Here is a 24101-nt window from a genome sequence, read left to right on the forward strand (position 1 = left end):
ATCGTAATTCCGAGTCGAACGATGAAAGACACCGAATGAGAATGTCGACAAAGAATCAGTCGCGTGTCCGGGATCTCGAGAAGAGTCCCGAGTGGGCGAGTTTGGCCGTCGAGATCAACGATCTCGAGAAGATGTGCCGTATGAACAACCATCGGCACTCGAAGAAACCGGTGCCGAAGTATCAGAACTACGAGAGACACTCGGTGCCGCAGGTGCAGAAGGCGACGTCCGTCTGGATCAACGACTACGATCGTCACCGGGAACCGTCGCCGGACCGATGGAACTGGAAGCCGAAGACCGAATTCGAGAGAAGCTACTTCTTCGACGAGTACCAAAACCAGTTCGAGGAGAGCACGCGGAAGCCGTACAGCTTCCCCGAAGAATGCCAGCGTGACCAGCAGGGCAGATCGTCGAACGAGGAGAAGCTCTCGAGCTCCGCTTGCAAAGGCACCCGCGAGAGACTGCACGAGATCTTCGAGCGGAATCGTTACCTCAGAAGACAGTTCTTCTCCAACTACGCAAACGACTATCCGAAAGACTTCGAGGCCCGGAAGAAGTACAACGGGTTCGGCAGCACGGAGACGTTGACTAGTCAGAGCAACCAGTCGTCGATCAGCAGCATAGATCGGAAGCCCCGTAGCCGGGTGAACATCACGCCGGAGCTGGAAGAAGAAAGCTGCCCCAGAGATTACTCGAAGACCACTTTGTCGAGTTTTCGCGACGGTCCCAAGAGCTGTCCAAGCCCGGACAATGCCATCGTCTCAGATTTACAGTCGCGAGGAGTCGCGGAAGCGAAAGAACGCGGAGACCGTGCCGGCGATGACACGCCGAGTCGAACTCCCTTGGTTCATCGATTTTCCAATCGACAGGCACCAGGGAATACCGCGGATGCGAAAAGCATCTCGGCTAAGGCATCTGGCGATAATTCCGATATCGAAGCAACGAACAAATTGTACGGAAAGCTCGAGATCTCGAAACCGAAGAGCCTCGTCGCCGATGCCGGTTCGCAAGAGGCGGAGAAGAAGAGTTACTATCAACAGAGTCTCTGCAAGTCGCTGCCGAATCTATCCTTTCCGCAGAGTGCTCGTCCCGCCGAGGGCAAAGTTACGGCGTTCAAACGCAGCGTGGGCTTCACCGAGAGATTGAGAGAAAATCAGGGTCGTTTCGCGTCCCAGGCTGATCTGCCGAGTCTCTCGCAGAACACGACACTGCGGAGGGTGAGGATCGCGAAGATCCCGGCCCCGCTGGACCTGTCGAAGGTGAACGAGGAGTTCGAGGAGCTGCAAGCGCTGGAGAACGTCAACGTGTCCTTGATCAGGGATTACGACCGTCCACTGAACGGTTTGCAGACCGTAATCAAGGAAGACTGCTCGGACGACGACGACGACGACTGTAAAGAGACATCGTCGACCAACTCTTTTCGTGGGGAAGCGTCCGCGAAGTGTCGAAATGGGAAAGAGGACGTTTGGTCCACGGCCGGAGAACTGCAATCGCCTCAGCTCGTGTACAACTCGAAGAATTCAATCGCCGATCCACGAACGGACTCGCGCGAGCAGAGATCACGGACAGCCGAGCTCGACGGGGCTTTGTCCGATCAGGTGAATTCGATCAGCGGAGCTTCCGGGACCGGAACCACGCTTCCTTCAGTTTACGGACCGATTCCATACAGTCAGTAGACACGCACATCATTTTACGTGATTACCATTCTCTTCCTAAGTTACGCTATTTCGCGGTTAATTAATTCGAGATCGTACGATAGCGGCGAATTTTTTGGAGATAGGCTACGAAAAGAGAAGCCTCTCGAGTAAACATTTAAAATATGGATGATTCTCGGTAATTGTTTTCTAACGTAAAACGTTGATGACACTTTTCGTCACTTTCCATCATTTCTCTAACATTTCAAGATACGTATGATTTTTATTTAAACAATATTTGGGTTTTCGAGGCGCTTAGTTCTATTATTGTTGTACTTTTTGGAAAGTCGAGATGAAGGATATTCTCGTGTATTTTTGCTTTTATTGTATGAATTAATACTAAAACAATCGGGACCTAAAAATAACTAATACGCTTTACAACGACGAAAGGATTGTATTTAAATCTCGCGCCATTTTTCTTACTATGCACGCTTGCATAGAAATTTATTTAATCATTTTCTGGTGAACAAGTCTTTATAATTGAAACAAAGATCGTATAAACAAGGAGATTATCTTCGCACACAAATTGTTACCTACCAAATTTGTTTATATTTTAAAAAAATTATCAACAGTGCGAAACTTTTGATATTGTATGAAAATACGACTTTCTAATTTTTTTAAAAAATAAAGTAAATTTTTTTAACGAGAAAAAGTTCATTCTTTTTTTTAAAACATCAGTTTTCAATTTTTTATGTTTCTTTTCGGAGAGTTAGTATAATCTGTAACAAGCCGGCACGGTTGTACGCTGTTCAATAAATAAACAAATACAATTGGAAAAAAGAACGATTGCTTGTAGATCATTGATTTGTCTGTTGATCCCAGGAAAATTAATTTCCATATTATTAATAATTTTGTGAAAACATTTCTGTAAAAAAATTACTCGGTTTTGTATTTATTTATTTGCCAGATGGTTTGCTGTGATAATGTAGGATTGTTACATGTCGATATTATTTATTAACGGTATCTAAAATCTCATCGAAAACACCGTTTAATAAAATTATTAATATTTGATACTATTGATATCAAATATTAATTAATATTTAATAATCGTGCGCGTATTTTTGTGAATTATTCAGACTATCATAAGTCATTGAAATTCGTAGCTTCTTGCGAAACCGGCGCCCGGTAACAACTAAGAATAAATTATTATCGCCAACGAACGGCGATAACGTTTTCGTCTAATATGTGTATACAGGTGAAACGAATGGAATTAGTTACACTCCGCGAGCGCGCGGAAGCAATTTAATGGCTCGATCTGTGCGAATTAATTGAATTTAATAATCAGTGAAATAATTTACGGAAGTTCAGTTACGAGAGCTACGCGGTATCATGAAACATTTATTCCGGAAAATCTTATCCCGTTTTCGTTGGTTTATGGATGAACTCTACGTAATCGTAATTAGTTAATAATATTTTTCCGTAACACTACACAATATCTTCAAATATCTTTGACGAGGATAAAAAAGGAAGCTTAAATAACAACGTTGTAGAGTGAAAAAAAACGTGATTAAACAATTAGTTTTAATTGCACATCCCGAAGCAATGACGACTAGATATTAAGCGACGATATATTAATTATACAATTAGTTTACGTTACAATTAGTACTGCACGGTATTGCGGTTACTTTTTAATTTAATATCGTTTCAATATTTAATGAAATTGGAGTGCATGTTCGAATATAAATATTTGTTAATTTGCACGTGTTTGACAGTGAAGAACGAGCTTCGTATTTCAATAATCTCTTTAATTATAGTAATTTTTCTCCTTTTTTTCAACTGTTTCCGAAGTTAACGATTCGTTTCTAATGTCCTGCTAATCTCGCCATTAATTAATTAATTATTTCCATCGGCGATCAATCTAATCGGTTATTTTTTCTAATATCGTGGCACGAGGATAAGTATATTATACGAAATTTAAATAATTAACGTGTACCCGCGCGCATGTAGATCAGCATTCTAGATAAGCTGGGACACGATACACGATATGCAGATACACGTCTCTCGTTTCGCGAGTGTTATCTTACAAGGCATGGGATTTCAGAGTCATAGTGATAAATAATTACAATTACAGCGTCGCCAGCGTCGACCAGAAAATCTTAATTCTATAATTAACATCGAATAATACTGATAAATGATCTTGTTACTCTCATTTTTCACGATTTACCACAATTTTTGCTTAAATTTTAATAAGAAAACAATATTAGTAGATTAAACGTGAAATTATTTATAAAATAAAAATTGATGCTCGTCTTTAAATTCTTTCAAGTTTGAGGCTTTAAGCTAAAAATAGAATTATGATATAGCAAAAAACAATGAACTTTCGAACTAGAAATGGGGAGTAACTTTAATCATTAATAAAGCAACAATTTATCAGGAGCAAAAACTAATCAATTAATCGATAATAATCGTTGCTGAAGTTATGAAACATTAAATCTTATTTTGTTATATTTGGTACGGTGATCTTTATCATTGTTAAACTATCAAATTTCTGTGCAACCTCTGCTTTTACACTTTTCCAAAGATGAGTCCCTAAAAATGTAGTTGAGATATGTTCATAAATTATTTGACGAAAATTAGAATTCAAGAGAAGTTTCCACAGTCAACTGGAAGATTACTTATTGCAAAACAAAGACTTAAAAAATCTGCACATGCCATAAAAATTACTCTAAATAGAGTAATAAAATTCTTGCTCACTCGAGTGTCGTTACTTTGCATTAATTACTATTTTTAGTTTGCAATAGTTACTAATTCTAAAGTCTTCCGATGAATAGAAATAATGTCTGAAAATTTCTGGAAAAATTCAGTGTTCTGGATTATTAACTTCAAAACCAAGATTATCAAGATTATCACTTTCAAAAATGAATTTGACTTACTTTCGATGAAAATAATGCGAGGTCGTGATATCGCCACGGCGTAGTGGTAGTAGCGGTGAATGGAAGTTTGTTGTCTGGTTAATATCGATTAATTGAAAACAAAGAGTAATAACGGTGGTTCACTGTCGCAGAATCACCGAGGCGTTACGTGGAGGGCGAGGTGACGATTCACTACCGTTCGCCAGTGCGTACAGAGGCGAAAGAGCCATTGAGCGAGGAAGAGCTCACTCGCCGTAGCACAGAGAACATGCGACGCGTGTACCAAGAGGAACGTCGTCGCAAGTATCTTCAAGAACTCCACGATATTGATTCGCGACGGCACACCGACAACTTCATGTAAGTACTCGTCGCTTTGTTGTTACCCGCTTGTTTGCCCGATTCCATGGACCGTATCACTGCCGCGGAACAGGGACGTTTGTCGCGCTGACAATGCCTCCACGGATTCTTTAAAAAATTGAGCGAAATAACTGGGACGCGTGCGGCTCCGCTTTTTCGTACGCTTTCGCGACAGTCGGCGGATCACTCGACGCGCTAATTTTCCGTTTTCCTATGACAGCGAACAAACGACCGGACATGATCATTTTAGTTTAAAGAAATTATAAGAGTCAACTTATTTACTAAACAGTTTATTAAACTCGAAAGTGCGCGAGAGAATGAAGTCTGAAAATTAATTATAGTTGTTGAGTGAACCACGCGGAGGAAAATATTTATAGAATTTTAAAGAATTAATATGAAGAACTTCGTGAGAACGTTTTAGTTTTGTCGTAAATCTAGTACGGGATTTGCATATGAAAATTGTAAATAGAATTCTGTCCTAAATAAAATTAAAAGTCTAAGGTAGAAATATTTTCTTTTGCTATAGCTTTCAGTAAAATGAACTGAAACGATCTTCGTTCATCCTGGTCGAAATTTTTGTTAATTGATATTTAATTATCGTGTTTACAATCGAAGCTTCATTTCTGCGTAGATCATGCGAATAATTTTGAAATCGTTGGAGTCTAAATAAAATTTGATTTATTTTTGCAACAATTATTTTCGTTTCTATGCAATTTTCGCACTTCCCTCGGTCTGTATTTCAGATGATGGTATGAAATCTTTGTCCAGAAATATTTATGCTTTTTTCATATTTTGCTTCACGGTAATTAATAACTTTGTCAAGAAGAAATACAATGCGGTTTTTATCAACAGATTGCACGTATCTATGCGAGCAGAAGAGGAAGTAGAATCGAGTGGAAATTAATCTCTGTTAGGGGTCGCGTGCTTTAATTAACGCGATACTTAATTGCAGCACAGATATTTGTAAACGCGAGTCAAATAGTTGTGGAAATAACGAATGCATAAAATCCATCACCGGACTTGATACTCTCGTAACTGTTCATGACATTACGATTCTATCTATACGTTGACCCTGATCTCGAGTTGTTGCATATTCTATACGTCCACATATGTGCGCGTGGCAGTTCTCGGCGATCAATGCGGTGTTCACTTAAAATTAACTAGTAACAAATTTTCTTCAAATTCAACAAGAGAGATTTCCAAGACTTTCGCGACGCTTTATGTGATTTAACACGCTGTTTTAAATACGATATTCGGTCTATATAATATAAATTTGGTTTCAACTTTTTCTTGCAACTTTTGACAAGACTTTTGCCGTCTTTCTTGGCGGTTTTAGCGTTTATTTTCGTTTAAAGATATTTCGTTCGGCTTTTCCTCGAACAGACGATATTTAAACGTTTTCCAGCGTTTTAAGTGATTTGCATTTAAGTTTATTGCTTTTTCTGAGTCGTGAAATGATTGATTCCAGACCATCCCAGAAGTCACCGATTCCACTGAACCGTTACGACGACTTCGTCGACGATCTCAGCCACAGAAGCAGATCCCAGGAGCAAACGCCGGAACCGCGTCTCGTAGCGAGAGCGCTTTACAACTTTATCGGGCAATCGCCGAGAGAATTGAATTTCCGTCGCGGTGACATAATATTTGTGCGTCGCCAGGTAGACAAGAACTGGTACGAAGGAGAGCATAATGCCATGATCGGATTGTTCCCGTCAAATTATGTTGAGGTAACGCTGTTAACCGAATTACACACCGTTCCGTCACGTTTCCGCGCGTTCTCCTTGTTTTGTAACCACCAATTTGCACGTCGATCGATAAAGAGCCGGTTGTCAATGCGGATCCTTCTCCGCGAATAAAGTCTTCATGGGGACAATGGTTTAGTCGAAGTCCCGTTCGCTTAGAATTCTTAGGTTCCGAGTAGAAGACGCCGGCAGGCGACGCTGGAAATAGATCTTTACCCATCCCCCTTACGGTTGAATCCTTACAATTTTACGCGTACGCGACGTATTCGAAAATAAATGGCTTTTCCTGTGCGTTATAGATTTTACCATACGACGGTATGCGAACCACACCAAAGAAACCCTACGAGGGACAGGCACGCGCTAAGTTCAACTTCGTTGCCCAGACGAACCTCGAACTCTCGCTCGCCAAAGGTAAACCATTCTGTTTCAAACGTTTGCCTTTCTAGAATTCAGAGAAAACATTCTTAAAATACGATTGAGAGATTTTTCTTTTCTAGTCAATTTTCAATTAAAGTTTATACGAATGCATAGTTTTATACGAAATGGTTGAAAGAATGGAAACTGCAATCTAGATAGAAATTTCTTTTACCATTGATGGGTTCGCTAAAATTTCATTTGTGATACTTGTATTAAATTATCTATAGTTTCTGTAAGTGTTCGAAACTATTAAAATTGGATGCTGAATTTAAAGCAGTTTCGAATATCCTATATTACATGGCTACTCGAAGTTATATTCATGCAGGTTTAAAAAATTGCTAATTAATTATTATACAGACGCGTTTAATTTCGATGTTCTTAATTATTTAAAGATTGTTACGTTCGCAATGTCGATAAAAAAATAGTTGTTGTACTATGAATCGAATGGAAAAAGTTAGCAAACTATTACATCAAGCTGTTTTATTATCAATTAAAATTGTTTTTACTATAGCATCGATGCAAGCATAAAATTGACAAGAGTGTGTGCGCTCGCTATTATTTTGGGCCGCAGAAACATACTGTAACTTAAAATGACGTCAGACGCATGTGATTTTAAAGGACTTGAACGAACCATGAATATCGTTTTGTAGGAGAAATCGTCGTTTTGACAAGAAGAGTCGATGAAAACTGGTACGAGGGACGAATTGGAACTCGGAAAGGCATATTCCCCATATCTTACGTGGAAGTTCTAACAGAGCCAGGTCTCAGATCAGGTATTAAGCCAGATTTTCATAAATCAATACTTTAACACTTTCTGATAGATTTTAATTTTGGTCAAATTATTTTCAACGAATATTAACTTCTTCGAATGGCGTTTGAGCAAACAACTACAGTCAGTCCCATAAGTATTAAAAGTAGGGTACGAATACTTGTGGGACTGACTGTACATATATACCAAATAATAATCAATTAATAATCAATCAATCAGATAATCAACTAACAATCAATTAATTACAGAAACACCGACACAGAGCAAGCCAATTGCTTCTCCAGCGGCGCACAGCCTCTTGTCAAATGGATCAGCCGGAGGAAAAATGAGTATGGGACCTCATCATTACATGCCGTCCATACCGGTTAATATAAACACAACCCAGCCCCATTACAACTCACTGGTGAGTTATAGAGCCGAATTATACAGCTAATTTTTCCAGTGATCCGATGAAATTTTACAAATGATTTTCTCTAGTTTTTAAAGTGTTCGCGCTATTTTAAATTAGTACACATCCATTCCAAACGTGTTTCATTCATGCTAGACCTATTTTATACGTATATAATTATTAATTAATTTATACGTATGTAATTTTATTGACAATTAACAAAGTCTTTGGACTACTAATAACTATTATTATATCTCGTTCCGTATCATTTTCAGCCACGTATGGGAGGGAGCAAATTGCACGTCACGCAACTCAACGAAACATTGCATATCAACACACACTCTGAGCAAATACCGTAAGTTTCTCATTTAATAATCCTACTTATCAATACAGCGATTTGTTGGCACGTAAAAGCAGATTTTTCGTTCGGCGCTTGAACGATTTTTCTCTCTGCAATTACAAGCGACGAGGAAGTCGTAGACAAAATAGAACGCTTCTAATTGAACGAGAACAATTTTAATTGGCTTATATTATAATCCAAACATGGTATTAATCGAGCCACGTTGCATCGTACAACAGTATCCTTTCTTTGTTAAATAATTACGAAACACGAGGATCACAGCGTTTGCACGGTAATATATTTATTTCCGTTTACAAACTCAAATTAATACGCATTACGATGTTTACGAAGACAAGAAGTAAAAATATTGTAGATCACGCGTTTATAATTATTATCGCAACGTGTTTATTGCACTCGGCGAGTTAATTACGCGGGTGTTCAAGCTTACATCTGTTTGCCGAGAGAGTTAATTGAATTCTTTCTGTAGAACGAGCTTTTCACGAATGCGGATTTCAAAAGATTTAATTTACACCTCTCGACAGGAGATCGCGAATTAACTATGTTTTAATGAGGCACACGAACGACTGGCTCGTGCCAGGAGAACGGTAAACGCGAGCCAGCGATCAAAGACTCGTTCAATTATACGAGGCGAACGTTTTCAAAATTGTTCTACGAGGGAAAATTATACCGAGGCGCGTAACTTTGTACAGTTCGCGAACAAAGTGTTGCTTTAGTTTCGTCATGAATACCTTTTCCTATTTCTTCGTCGCAAAAACCGTCTCTCGCGCCGACCCCGCTGACTTTACTATTTCATTGAGCTGTTACCTTTAAGTATACCCCGAGCCGAGTCTCCCACGAGCATAGCCGGGAGAGGTACATCGAGAGCAAAAACCATAAAACAGAATGTGGAAGTCCACCGTTAAGAGTGAGACTTTATAAGAGAAGTCGTGCCCGCAAGAGTTCTCGCAAGAATATCGGCTTATGCCATTTCAAATGGAGAAAGTCGTAACAGTGGAAGCACCTTCCCTTTTTCATCCTGAGAAAATTCCAGACGGCTCTATAAACAGTCTCGCTTCACGACTTTGTAGTTTTGACGTGAGACGGTTAACTTTCGTGAACTATAACTTTTTGTCGTCGATATGCGATTATTCTCTTCTATGAATATCGGCTCTATAATATTTAATAGGTTTCGTTTCAAATGGAGAAGGTTTTATTTGTAAAAGTATCGTTGACTTCAATATTTTAAAAATAATAAAAATTAAACCGCGTCTGTTATATTGTTCACCGCTTTAAAAGAGTAATGTTTAGAATTATTTTGTACGAAACACGTTTTAGTTTCCATTTGAGAATTATTTATCTGATTGGCTTATTATTGTTACTCTACTGTATATTATATGCTCCATTACTTATTTCTTGATATAACGTGATATAACACAATTATTCTTATAACAGAGTGTACAAATCTTTATTGACACAGATAGATCGTAAAGAGGGAGAAATCATTTAAGCGCGATGTTCGCTTATTTGAAACGATAAATGACAAATTACAGAATAGATTTATAAAATGAAAAGATGATTCTAGTAATTCGCTCGTAGATCAATTGAATATATAAAATTATTTGTGATTTCAGATATCGAGCCCTATATCCTTACAGACCTCAGAACGAGGACGAACTCGAATTAAAGGAAGGGGACACGGTGTACGTGATGGAAAAGTGCGACGACGGTTGGTACGTCGGCTCGAGCCAGAGGACCGGCTACTTCGGAACTTTCCCGGGCAACTACGTGGAAAGATTGTGAGGAAGGACGCCGAGCCGCGATTATCGAACTAAAAGTTACTTCTACCAAAGCACTAAATCGTTAGTATAGACGGACGAGTCTTCATCGTTCACGCGTCGACGACGAGGGACAAAGAAACAGGTCTTCCTTCTAACCAATCACGACACGCCGGCAACGTTATTTAATAACGATCGTCGTCGATTTTACCAAAAACCTTAACGTAAAGTTACCTAATGTGTAAGTAGTGTACGATAACGATTATAATAGTTATTTATTATACCATTCACGAGGGCGAAGTCTGGCGGACGTTGTACCGTGTATATCGGAATTAAGAAAAAAAAGATACAGAGAAACGAGTAAATAATATCGGCGGCTGACGGTAATTAAAGATAATCGAGTCGTTAAACAATTCGAGAAACACAGCTGCTCGAAGATATGGTACTTTTAACTTGTGGACGCTTGAGGTTTCAAACTTCCGTGCACGATTACTAGAGCATTGGTCTTCTTTTAATTGTAACGTCTAGAACGAGAAATGTTTTATCGAGATATTGGTACGGATCCAGATTTTTCTTAGACGAATAGAGGAGCGAATAGTTCGGGGAACCGCGTTTCCTTCTGTGTTTGGTATCGTAGAACGAAAAAAGAAAAGAGAAACAGCCATGCTATTGTTATAATTCATCAGTATCGGTAAGGAATTTCTAATTGAAAGTTTGCCTTCCCAAATTAATATTTTTGTAAAGATTATTTGTACCCAGAGTTATATATGAATTATATAATGTATAGAAGGTTTACATATACATATATATATACATACGATATATAGTTACAATGTTATAGAAAACTATTACTATAAATATCATTAACGACGTAATTACCTAATGCACGTGTTAAAGTGCACAACATAATCAGACTATGTTTAAGACATACTCGCCGATATCGCAATTATATATATATTATGTCATAGTGTCATCGGAAATATTGCGTTGCGTCGACAATTTTTCGAAAATAATGAACGTTTCGCCAGAACGATATATACACCGACAGCCTATTCTGAAGAACTAGGGAGTTAAACTAATGTGGATCCACTCGGAAAACAGACAATACTTACTAATATCGTAACTTTTTGTAGAACAGACAGCAAAAGATAAATTGAAACGAGAATACGGAAACGAGCACGTAGCGAGGGGCATTAATTCAACGAATTGCGGCTAATGATCATTTTAACTATAATTTTCGATCGAATACCCATGTCTATGCTGGTGTGTTTCAGAATTCTAGGCACAGAGTGAACCGATTTGTGAATCTCTTAAAAAAAGGAATAAAGAAAATTTTAATAAGTCTTCGCTCTTCTTATTGAACAACGAACCCGTGCGAGTCAGTTTCTGCTCGAAGCAATTTTTATTAAATTCATTTTTACTTATAACGATGCTTTTAACAACTATAAAAGAGCGATTCCTTTTGCTGTCGCCATCTGTTTCTTTGCCACATACTTTCCCAAAACCCCTTCGCCATCTCATCCAGACGTCCAAAAATCTCCAAGAAATAAATCCGTGCATCGTTTACTTCGTTTATTTAAATAAATACGATCTAAAAATACAAAGAGCACTGAAAAGGTGACTCAGTAAACTTAAAACCTAAAAGCAGTAGCAACGGTGATCGCATCGATGACATTCTATTAGGTTGGTGCATATGAAACATCGGACTTTTGAGTATGTAAAACTGCATATCTTTTTTCAAAAGCTATTGATTTAATCAAAATATACAAAAAAAGGTGTGGTACAGCAAACGGGGCATAGTTTGATTAAGTCACCAGCTTTTGAAAAAAGTTTTATATACAGTTTTATATATTTACTTAAGCATCCGACATTTCGTATGCACCAACCTAATATAGAAAATAGTTATAAACTAGTCTTGATCGGCGTCTTCCAGCGGATCCTGCCTATGGCCGTTGATTTCGCAAGTCCTGCAGCACTTCCTCCTGAACGCCGGGACGTTGCAGTAGCGTTTCAAGCTCGGTATCGAGCAGAACCGATTCTTGTCTTTCCAGCAGCGTGCTGGAAGCTGGATGGCTTTGGTCGCGTATGTGGTGCAGACGCGCACTTCCGTCTTCACCTCGTCTCCGTCGCAGCTGTAAAGCGTTTCGTTCTCCGGGGCGACGCACCTGGCTATTCGTGATTGTATACCTTTTCCGTTGCTCTTCGAGCACTACGAAAGCATAGAGAGACACGGGGCGTGTGACCATATATTAATTAACCCTCGCACGGCATATCGTCCAACAACCGACCGTATGGCGGACTCGGAGTCCAGTCGAACCCATTTCACCTATACAATATTAACCCTTTGCAGTCGAATGGTGACTCTAAGGCACCGCTAAAATTACTCTATCACGTTCCAAATAATTCCTATACTAACAAAGTTTACATTTAAAAAATTATTAAGGGTGAACCGATCTCTCGGTTCTTTACCACCGGGTTCGGGTCAAGTATCTGCAAGAATCCCTGGTCAAAAGGTAAAAAGTTGTTGACTCGAGAGGCCTGGCGCGACGTTCGACCGTACCTAAACATGATACCGAATGGACCCCAAGTCCGCCAGGCGAGGGTTAATAGAGCTAAACGGCTCGCCTAAGGCGACCGCGAGCGTGCGGCCGATCTTCGGGACATTGAACTTTCTCTCACCGAGGACCAGTCCGTGAAAATCCATCGCCCTGGGCACGGGACTCTGTTACATTCCCGTGTCTTTATCGGCGTAGGGCCGCAAATGGACGGTTGCACCATCGTTTGGTAAACCTCCAGCTCGTTGTCCTTGGTCACCTCGGTGGCATTGAAATCGGTATGAACGCAGTACAGTTGGCGCAGTTGGACACCGAAACTGCCGCAAACGTGCGAACAATCCTCCCATGGTCCCGGTAGCCACTTGAAGCTACAGCTGTAACAGTGTTTTGCAATCCTCAGCGCGCTCCTATTGTTTAGAGCAATTATTTTTCAAAGAAAATTCTGTAGTGAAGATTTATTCTAGATAATATGTAGACTGAGGATTCCTGTGTAAAATATACCATTGTCTAAGAACATTGAACAAATCGGAAAGTAGATAGAAATTAATTTCCTCTTTTAACCGCGTGGCTGGACTTTTTGCGCAAATAAAGTTTTTCATAACTATGTTACCATTTTTTTTAATATATATATAATGGATATATAAATAATGGACTTCTTTCTCCCGAACCTAATATTTTTAATTTCGCGAACGTCGAGGTGTTTCTCGTCGCGCGTTGCTGGTTCCGTTGCCACGCGGAGAACGTTTTATGACATCTCGCGCCGCAACGTCCTTAAGTATTCCTCCGGGACACTGTGCTGCGAGAAGAATTGTAACGACCGCCAATTCCTGTCCGTTCCGTGGCCAGCATCATTCTGATAAATTTCAAAGATCTCGGGAATTCTCGAAACGTTGGCGCATGCGTTGTCGACCTTCTCGACTACCATTACGTGCTCTTGCGCATCGTTCGTCCTTGCGCCTCGAACACGCGTTTCGTCTCGCCCCGATAACTAATTCGACATTCCGATTACAATTGCCCCGAACACCTCCGCGTTGCTGTATCTCGTCTTGCGACGATTTCATGTAAGCTACCACGTTGCTGTACTGTCGCAGCACGAATCGTTTTCGCACCATGAGAGTCTGACAATAGTCTTAGTACAACTTAAGCCTCGATACTCCGCAGCAGGGTAAGACAATACTCTGGTAAGACACGGAAGGGTGTGGGACCCAATGGGTTCCGTAGATACAAAACTACCAGAGCAACTGTCGAGATCTTCGCTCTTAAAGGGACAATAGTCCTCAAAGTCTTAAAATCTTGGAGTCACGGAAAATGCTCGACGTCGCAATGAATAAAAATCAGTTCACTATCCTTATAAATCTTTTTCCTATCAAATGTTTGTCGTTACTAGTATTTTTGGTCTCTAGAAAAAAAGGCATTTATAGAAAAGAGGATCCTGAATGTTCTCATACCTGAAAACGTTGCATTTCTCTATCTCCTGGCTCGGTTTGGTGGTCAACGGGCACTTTCTTCGCGACACTATTCTACCGTTTTCATCATCCTTGCAGACTATCATCTTCTGACGCGTTCCACCGCCGCAGCTTGCCGAACAGAAGCTCCAACCGCCGAACAACCAAACGTATCTGTCCTTCGCGTTCCTGTCGTCTCGATTCAAGAAATATTGCAAGGAAACTGCCACAGAGACTCCTTGCTCTGGGATGCTCTCCGACACCACAATCTGTTCGAACACGAGCAAATGCAATATCAAAATTTAAAAGACCGAAAATGTTAGAACGTTTCGTTCCAGAAACGTATATACATTATATATTATATAATAATATAATTGTTTATAAGCGCTGGTAGGTAACATCCATTATGGCGCCGAGTGCAAAACGTTAAATCTTGACGATTATAAACGAATATTAATTGGCATACGAAGAATGATATTTATTCTAAAATCGCTAATAAAAACGTGTAATTCTTTCCCGGTAGATGCAATAAATACGAAGAAATATATATCTTACCAAAATAACGACGTCTTCGAAAGCAACACCGTGCGACGTGACAGTGTACGTGTTATTATCGTGCTTTCGAATTCGATACGCGGCGCCTTGCAGAATCGTTAAATCCCGCTTGCGGGAAGTTAAATTCTCCAGCACGTTCCGCCTTCTCCGTCCGTCGCCCACCACAATAGTCAAGTTTTCCTCGTCGATGTACGAATCGTCTAACACCGTGACATTCACGTACAAATTGTGAGCTTCACGCGGTATAATAGCGATCCGGGTCACATCTGAAACGAACGCGCAATCGAATTATTAATATTTTCCATACGAAAGGATATCCGACGTATCGAAAAATAATATCGTTTATAGCCTGGACAAGCGTTGTTTCGTCGAAACGCTCGCGTCCACGCGTCCGACGTGCAACATTTCTCGATAAGGTGGAAAAATATTGAATTCGTAGAAAGCAAATCGACGATTGATGCATTCATGACGTATGACGTGTTTCAGTTTTGCGTACGGGTGGCGTTCCATTGATCGCGATTCGGCTGTGCACGTGTAACGCGGAATCTCTAAAAATACATTTCCAAAGGTCAACATCCAACAGGAACTTGCGCCTTCGGCTAAACAGTGTCAATACATTCGCTGAAACAGAAGCGTTCCGATAAAAAAAAAAAAAACGTAAAGATTTGCAAAATGAAATTTCGTAACTAACGTATTAACCCTTTGCACTCGAAGCCGTTTCAACTGCAAATCTAAAATCATTTTTCTATGGCGCCGCAGAGACGCCACTCGAGCGCTAAGGGTTAAAATTACTGTAATACATTTCGAAATTATTTTTGACATCGCCGAAGCGTAGATTTAAAAATTCTTCAAAGTGAAAATGAATCATTTTTTTTTTAAATAACACATGTTAGTTATCTTTGGAACTTGAGTTAAGCGTTATCCAATAAAATAAGGCTTTTTTTTACTTATGTGAATCGCCCTGTAGAACGACGAATACGAAATTGTGAAAGATTATTTATTTTCAACCAATTTGCGAGCTCGCAGATATAGCTTGTCTCATCATAACTACACCATGGTGCGGAAATCGGGTGAAAAACGAAGGGACCCGGGCGGGGGAGGGAGTCTCATTCCTCGAAGCGGCCTCAGCTAACAACTAATCACTTTTCTCCCTCTTCCCACCCAACATTCCGGCCCCATAAACTGATTAGGGGTGTTCGTTCTCCCCGAGCTTTCTGACTTTGACGGGAAACTTGGTCGGCACTTCTAATAACTCAATTTGAGCGGTGACTGTGGACTGACCTCGGCGAAGCTTTCGCTGAAATTTGCTGATGACGTTCTCGCAGGTGGAATTGTCCCCGTCGCACACGCCGCACAGGTCCATCGGTTTCGTCGATCCAAAGACATTGTCGCATCCGAGCTTGTGGCACTCGCCCTGCGGAGACAGTATATGTTTCGCTGGTCAAAATTGCGCGCCGGACAGCGCACGGTAATCGATCCGAGCATAAATTGTCGCGACGAAATTACGTGAGACATTTCAAGAGCAAAACTCAAGATTTCAATTCTTAATTGCAAACACCTGTTATATAAATTACGTGATACGAACAAATTTCATTTTCAACTTCGATTTTAATTTACCTACGATTAATTTCTAAAAGTGAACTTAATTGTCTTTTTTTTTTTTTTAAATAATAATTTGCATAACTTTATAGCTTTCGATGGTTATGATCACCTGTATGCAAATGTCCGTGGATCCATAACCGCAAGGTGTGCCATCGATCAAGCTTTCTCTCGCGTAAAACAGCTCCCCCGTCTCTTTGCTCCTGCAAATCAATTGGCACTTCAAGTGCTCTTTGTCGGATTCGTGCGGCAGCCAAGTGTTCAAGTTGTTCAACCGTATTCTCTCGTGGTGCACGACACTCTCAAGTTTTGAACACTGTTGCGCCCTGAGGTCGACCGGCGTGGAACATTTCGGCAGGTCGCAGAGTTTGCAGTTTTCGCTCGGACCTGAACAGTATTTTCCACCGTAGGCTGGCCTTCGCAGAGAAAATCGGCAACTGAGAGCAATACTTCAGCCGTCTTACCATGACGAAAATATACCATCGGAGGAAGCAAAGGAATATTTACTTTAAACCCTTTCGTTATTCCATAAAAAATCATAAATGGCCTAGTGTTCGATTTAGAAATTAATAACGTGAATATGTATCAACGATTATTTAAAAATACATGACATTGTTCATTTTTTTGGCTAACTATAAAAAATCTGATATAATTAATAAACAACCCAGCTCTAATTAATATTACAGTAAGAATTAGTACTTGCATGACACTGTTATTTAAAATATAAAGAAACAAATATATTTCAGTTAACAAAATTAAAATATCATTCTTTATATCTTAAATAAACTGATGTTTTAACATGGCTCGATACTTTATTTTTATAGGAACCGTAGTTACGTGAATTAATGCGTTAAAAAGTATAGGATTCTATTTGAAAAGTGAAGATGACATTCTGAAACTTCACCAGTTATACTGAAATAGTTCTGTTAATAAAGTTTATTCGTCTCTCCAAAAATAACAGCGATATTCAAGCACCAATTCTTACTGGGCCACCTTGTATAGGGTGAGATAAAATTAGGTTGCGCCGTATCTGAAGCTTGATTACAACTACAAGAAAATTTGACAATTTAATATATACCTGCCGAATGCAAAATGCATTTAAAAATCCGAACAATCGATAGCATTTCTAAAAAAAAGGAGTAAAAACAATTAGTGCACAGGGCGTTTGAACCACATCGTTCTGTATACTAATGTTAACGATATTAATTTAATGCAAAGATATTTATCGATATTTAATATGTTGATAAGATGTTAGTGCATCTGATCCATTTACGAAAGTCTGAGTTATTTGGTAACGCAGTTACAATAATTACCGATGCATTTACTTTGAAAAATATTAGTATGAATATATGTATTAGGTTGGGGAATAAGTTCGTAGCGTTTTTATATTTTCGTTTATTTTACGATTTGTTGCTGTTTGACAAAGTGTATAATATTCATTCGTTAGAGCTGTTTTTGTTCTACAAAACTGTGTTGATAGTTATAACAATAAATTAATCCATTATTCATTATTTTTTTTATTACGTGAAAGGAATTATGTAATTTCCGTCCTTGCAAAAGTTAAGGCATGTTTTTTCCGCCAAAACCTCTTCGTCAAACAGCGACAAATCGTTGTAAAATAAAAGAAAATATAAAAATGGTGCGAGCTTATTCCTCAAGCCAATAATTCATCGTCTTTCGCGGCCATCCTTAGTTACTATCAAGCAAATGTTTAAATACTAAGTTAGTATTACTAACAGTGGTTTGTTACATTTTCGTGTTCGGCACTGCACTCCTATTCCGCAGGACCTCGAGCACCTGTCCCACGTTTTCCACGGGCTCCAGCCACCGTCACGTGGTTTGTTCAACGTCATACCAAAGTCGAACGTCCTCCTTTTCGACGATTGGCATCGACCGTTTATACACCACTAAAAACGTCCGCGGAGAATTTTGACTAATAAATTGCTCGCCCTGTGGTATTTTATAATAAGAGATCGCGAATCTTTCGTGCTGAAAGAATTAATTTACCTTCGAAGGACCGCACAATGTGCCCTCCAGCGGCGGCCCTTTCTTCGTCTTACAGGTTTCGGAAATATTCCTATTGCCGCACCATAAATGCGAGCATGGCTCCACGACGTCGAAACTTTTGCAGAGTTCGTAACTAAATGCGCGGAAAATGTACGAGGTTATATTTTATACCGTGTGAAACTTACACGATAGTACAATACGACGTAATACAGTGAAAAACGGGTGTGTTCTAATTACATTATTTATGTATGTTTGAAAGTAATAAATGATGCGGACGGCGCAGCTCCGTTTGCTTTTATTATGCATAATGCTGAAGTACTGTTTCGAACTTTGTCCAATTGATAGAACTGACAATGAGCAAATAATATTAACATTAATATTAATTAAATTATATAATATATATAAATGGAATTGAATTTTGTCAGCTCTTAATAATTTTCTAGACATAAGTAAACTTATATGAAAATTATTTAGAAACGTGGTCTAATCAATTTTAGCAGCGCCCTAGAGTCTTCGACCGCAAAGTTTTCAAGTGAACGCAACAAGCTTCGTTAAAGCATAAACTTTACCGTTTATTACGTTAAAAATAATAGGAAAAAAGAAACGAGCATACCCTTCGCCGAATTCCACACGGCACTGCTCGTCCATCGTGAATGTTTCGCGAATGGAAGCCCTCAAATGAGTGGAGCTGCCATACGTCGGTTTGTTTAACAAACAGGACCATCGTCTGCAAACATTTACTAGAAAAATAAACCCCGGAATGAAAATACATCAATACGAAATACATCATGATCCCCTCACCTAACCCTTCGATGGAATTCCTTTTTCGAACAGGCGGACCAATAAAACTGATGAAACGTTGCGGCCACCATCGGTGCCATCACGCTTCCCCGCAAGCCTTCTTCCCTGCAAGCGTTTCCAGTCGACTCGTCGCCGTCGTGGCTTAATCCTAGACTATGAGAAACATCTTTATATCAAATGAAATTCTTCCGTGATGCTCGAAGTACGGGATTTGTGAAAACCATATTGAAAGTTTTGCTTCTAATGCGAATTTGAATGAAAATTTTCACGATGACTTCGCATAATCGTTCGCAGGCTAAATATATCATTTGAAAAGTTAATTGGATAAAAGCTGGGCCGAACTGAAAATTTTGCCGGGTCCTTGCACTATTATAATTGATAATCTATATTATACTGATATCTAATAAATATTAATATTATTAATTTCTTCGACGTCGAAATAAAAATAAATTCTTTCGTTATCAAAGCTTAGAAAGAAAACCACATAAAAGGAACAAAAATTGTCTGGTGCTTTTATTAAAAATATCAAGGATAAATAAGTGCTGATCAACGCAGCGTGAAAAGAATCTTTTAAGTTTTAATCTTTTAAGACTTTTCGAGTTCGTAATGAACTCACATATGTGCCATTTCGTGAGCGATGATGAAGGCGCTGGTTAAGCCCTCGTCTCTATTTAGGGCGCAGGACCGTGCAGGATTGCACACTCCGGAGACAGGTGCATAGCCGGAGGGGCCACCGATGTCTAAGCGAGTCAGCCATATTGCTACGTCGTGATGCACGTTCGCCGATGTTAACATTTTCTTATTCCATTTGTTAACGTTTTCGAGGGAGCGTCTTGAATCGCCTTGACGGACCTGTCGAATCGATTTATTTTATAAAGATAAATATTTATATAAAAATATTTATTATTTATTATTATTCGTACGAAATGGTAAAACTAGAAGGTACATTGCTTCGCTTACCAAACTGTCCCTTCTTTCTGCGTACAAGATCATTCGCACAATTACCAACACCATATTCGATTCAAGCGATGGATCCATATAGATCGCGCTGACCTAAAATCAGAATTTTTTATTCGCTTCCGTAATTTCCGCACTCGACAAAATGGATTCCAACGCGGTGAGTACATAATCGCGCTAATTATCGAGCTTCGCGCAAGCAGCTCCTACAAACGTCTTCGATGCGCGTGAAAGTTGTATATTTTCGTACAATGTTTAAAAGTGCCAAAATGTATTGCTGCGTTCGTCCTTCGTGAAACTCGATTATGGAATAATCGGCGGCCACTCCGAGCTCCAGCCAACGGGTCGGCGAATCCCTGATGATCATTTTCTTTCCTAGAAATACAGCAGTTTCAATTTCAACGTCGCGTTAAAGATTTTATATCATTTTTTTATCAATAAAACTAATTATTTTTTCAATTTCTAATCCCGCCGTTGACATTGAAATTCTCCTCACTCGGTATTCGGTTCCTCTGCCACGATGGACTGCCGAAGTAACTGATATCTTCCGAGTTTTCGTCGACTTCTACTATGGTGTCGTTATAATCGGTCGCCACCTCCTCTTTCTCATCGTACAAAACTAATTTCTCGGCTTCCGGATAATCCATGTCGAACACATCGCCCGACAAATTATAGAATTCCCGAGTGTAATGATCCGCCGAATCTCGCCTTCTTCTATTTAATTTTCCGGCTCGATCACGAAACCCTGTAATTATCAGAAATTGTTGAAACAATTATTCAAACAAGAGTTATCGCATCGGAAAGCGTAAACACCTTCACAAGCGGAATAATGCATTTTTCCAATTAAAATCGAACTATTGAATTTAAATAAAACGTTAGGTCGACTAGTTTTTTTTTAGAGAATGAGTATGCATGAGCACGAACATTCGCTTCAACATAGCGTCGGAGCTCTTAAACCCCACGAATTTTCTACGTATGAAATTCCATCGTAACTCGAGCTATGCGGGCCATCAAGCTGATAATTATTTACCCAGTTAGATAATTCTATTGCGCCAGCCGGACGATCCCTGTTTCAAACCTTAAAACAGTATTTCCTTTTTTACGTTTTCAAGACATTTTAGCAGCGACAGTGCTTCCATTCATTTAGGTTGAATTTTAATCAACCGTTTCCAGAACAAGGTCTGCCGTATAGTTATCGCCTTGCTATCAACTTTAATCAGACGCGGCTTCTACTGCATTAAGTGGCACGTTACGAAAATTCACTACAGTGCAAGTAATATTCAAATAATACGCGTTGAAAACTGTCGTTTCATCAAATTTAACATTAAATTAAGTTCAAGAATAATTCGATGTAATGCAGATACTCTGTCGTATCTGAAAATTTCTTGTTTAATTCTAGAAACTTATTAACCCTTTGCACTCGAAGCCATTTTTACTGAAAATATGAAATCATTTTCCTGGTTGATAATATTTCTATTCTATTTAACAAAATAAACTTTTATGCTTAACAAATTGATTCTCGCGACTCGTATCAATGCTTCCACTTTTAATAATTTTTTAAACTTACGCTTTGTTGGTATGAAAATGATTTTAAAAGATGATCGAACAATTTTAGTGGTGCTTTAGAGTCAAAGGTAAAGAATTCTCGATATATTATAAAAAATGCTCGGTAAGCTACAAATGCGAGAAGCTTGACCTGCTGAGAAGACACCATTTTCTTAAGGCAATTACACATGTAATTTAAAGAGCCTAGATTAAGACGATAGCGTTGATGGCAGAGGATTCAATGTAGACAGCCCAATCTAGAGACTATTGTATACAATTAGAACCACTGTAACTCCACAGATTGTAGTCCGGCAGCTGGTCGTTAATAGTTTTCAAGCAGACACATATATGTTAGTTGATTGTAAACCATGTGGTCACCAATGAGTTAACGCGACCACGCTAAAATAAATGAACTTATATAAATGATACAATGAACTTATTCTGAATATGCATCGTCGAGTGCCACGCAAAATTCGAGACGGTCACCTGACAATCTCCGGGGTCTCAGCGACACAAGGTCCTCGTCCTCCTTGGACGACCACCATCCGACTTTCGGCGATTCGTACATCACGTGTTTCCCATCGGCCAACGGTTCAACGAAGAAGGATGCCCCGTCCGTTACCATAATCGCGTACACCTCCTGCTCGCACAATGTGACAACCACTAAAGAGCCGTCACCTCCGTCCAGGCTGCCTTGTCGAAGCTGACAGCCGGATTGTCCCTCATAAATCTCGGATTCGGTCCTCGTCGCGTAAACCCAATCCACTTTGAAGTTCGAATCGAGCATCACTCTGTCACTGGCGACCGTTCTCAAAGTCCAATTGCTGATCTCGATGATCACCGATGATCCGTCATCGTGCGACTGATCCGCGGCCGATCGTCGACCGCGGGGACTCTCGTTGACAACGATCCGCGGATAAACGATCTCGTACTCTTGCAGACTCTGAAGGAACTCCCTCGATTTCGTTGCGATCGTGCCAAGCAGCCACGTGGTCAGCAGAACGCTGGGAAGCTTGGACCGTTTCATGATGAAACCCGTGGAATTTCAATGGAATCTCTTCGTTCGCGATTCAAGAATCATCGTCTCGACTTCGATTGGATCGTCGCCGATTTCGATCAGCAACGAACGAGCGACCAGCAGACCGTCGTTCCAAACGAACGATTCCCTCGTTCTCGCGGGCCTCGCACAGAATTTTTCGGCATCTTTCCCCCCGAGCTGTTCGCACGCGTGAATCCCACGCTCGTTGCGACCGAGCAGCGTCACACGCGTAATTCAGCAACCGACAACCGACCGCGATTCCACGTCGAACAAGACGCGTCCCCGACAACAATCACTATCGTGTCTCTTCTCTAATTCGTACACTCGGAGGGTTCAATTAAACGCGAGGAGGACGCGACGGCTGTGCAACTGGCAGCCACATGGGCGAAAGGCACGCGAATGCACCAGCGAATTGTGCGTAAGATCGCGCTAGGCTGGAAAAAGCAGCAGCCGCCCACTGAAGTTCTAATAATGGCAGCTTTATGTGCAATCACCGGAGAAACGAGGATGCTGGCGGACTCATTGTTCGCGCGCGCCGCTGTTAACGAGGATTTCGTCTTCGGTCTCGCGGCCGGCTGAATTCTTGTTACCGGCCAGAACCGAGCGATCAATCTAATCGGGGGGGAATTAAATCTGTTCCGGTCGCTTCCGTCGCTCTGACACGCGTTCTTCGTTCGCGGAACACGGCGAAAGAACGGCCGGGATGTTTTAAAATACACGCGGCGCGTTTGTTTAGTTATTTATTTACCTATACATCGGTACACCGACTCGAAACGATGCAATCGTGAAACAGCGTTTCTCAACCTTTTCAGAATATTTAATCGTTCAGTCGGTTGGAAACATTGAATAATGCAGCCACCGAATAAAATTACGCGCTTGACGGTAACTTTTATATATGAGAGATAATTCATGATAAATAATTCGGTCTCGGACATTTCATGCATGGGAAAATGTAAAATCGATGAGTTTAAATGAAATGCAATTACGAAATCGTAAAAATTACTTAGGTTGAATTGTATCGATCGAAAGGTTTTACATGAACGAAAGCAACGCAAAATAATACGAGATAGTGAAAAAGGAAAGAAAAGGAAATAATATAAAATGGCTCAACTGTTGACTCGTTCCATTTTCTTTTCTTCTTTTATATGTACATATAAATAGTTGTATTTAAATTTAGAATCGCGGACGCGAAGTGTATTAGTAGAGACCAAGCGTCTGCAAAAAGTTCTACAATGTAAAAGTATGAAATAAAAGAATATTGTTA

At 40.0% G+C, this 24101-nt stretch overlaps 2 protein-coding genes across 10 annotated transcripts in view; one reads left to right on the forward strand and one right to left on the reverse strand.

Annotated features, from left to right (window-relative positions):
• The window catches only part of Cap (Cbl-associated protein), a 99454-nt gene extending 87778 nt beyond the window's left edge, over positions 1–11676 (forward strand). For all 9 annotated transcript variants that reach the window (XM_078190580.1, XM_078190579.1, XM_078190585.1 and 6 more), the window contains 7 exons: positions 4699–4903; positions 6372–6630; positions 6945–7056; positions 7713–7835; positions 8080–8234; positions 8495–8574; positions 10191–11676. In XM_078190580.1, the coding sequence (XP_078046706.1) occupies positions 4699–4903; positions 6372–6630; positions 6945–7056; positions 7713–7835; positions 8080–8234; positions 8495–8574; positions 10191–10359 (1103 nt within the window). In that variant the 3' untranslated portion in view covers positions 10360–11676. The remainder of the gene's footprint in view (positions 1–4698; positions 4904–6371; positions 6631–6944; positions 7057–7712; positions 7836–8079; positions 8235–8494; positions 8575–10190) is intronic.
• A 215-nt stretch (positions 11677–11891) lies between these two features.
• LOC144475051 (A disintegrin and metalloproteinase with thrombospondin motifs 1) lies at positions 11892–23333 on the reverse strand. The gene is made up of 15 exons (XM_078190589.1): positions 22285–23333; positions 20750–20998; positions 20504–20628; positions 20257–20349; positions 19913–20148; positions 19297–19449; positions 19109–19222; positions 18496–18628; positions 18226–18395; positions 16601–16904; positions 16171–16303; positions 14890–15155; positions 14338–14603; positions 13014–13263; positions 11892–12543 (listed from the first exon to the last, which is right to left on the reverse strand). The coding sequence occupies exons 1-15, from the start codon at positions 22823–22825 to the stop codon at positions 12244–12246; spliced, it is 3333 nt and encodes a 1110-aa protein (XP_078046715.1). The 5' UTR covers positions 22826–23333; the 3' UTR covers positions 11892–12243.
• Between the last annotated feature and the right edge of the window lie 768 nt (positions 23334–24101).

This window comes from Augochlora pura, chromosome 9 (assembly GCF_028453695.1).
Source record: "Augochlora pura isolate Apur16 chromosome 9, APUR_v2.2.1, whole genome shotgun sequence".
NCBI lineage: Eukaryota > Metazoa > Arthropoda > Insecta > Hymenoptera > Halictidae > Augochlora > Augochlora pura.

Excerpts from the sequence above, each read along its gene's own strand:
- LOC144475051 (XM_078190589.1), bottom strand. The coding sequence starts at position 22,825 with ATGAAACGGTCCAAGCTTCCCAGCGTTCTGCTGACCACGTGGCTGCTT. Across the intron at positions 18,396-18,495 it reads CATTGTGCGGTCCTTCGAAG|TGGTGTATAAACGGTCGATG; the intron begins GTAAATTAATTC and ends GGACGTTTTTAG. Across the intron at positions 16,304-16,600 it reads CCACGGACATTTGCATACAG|GGCGAGTGCCACAAGCTCGG; the intron begins GTGATCATAACC and ends CTGTCTCCGCAG.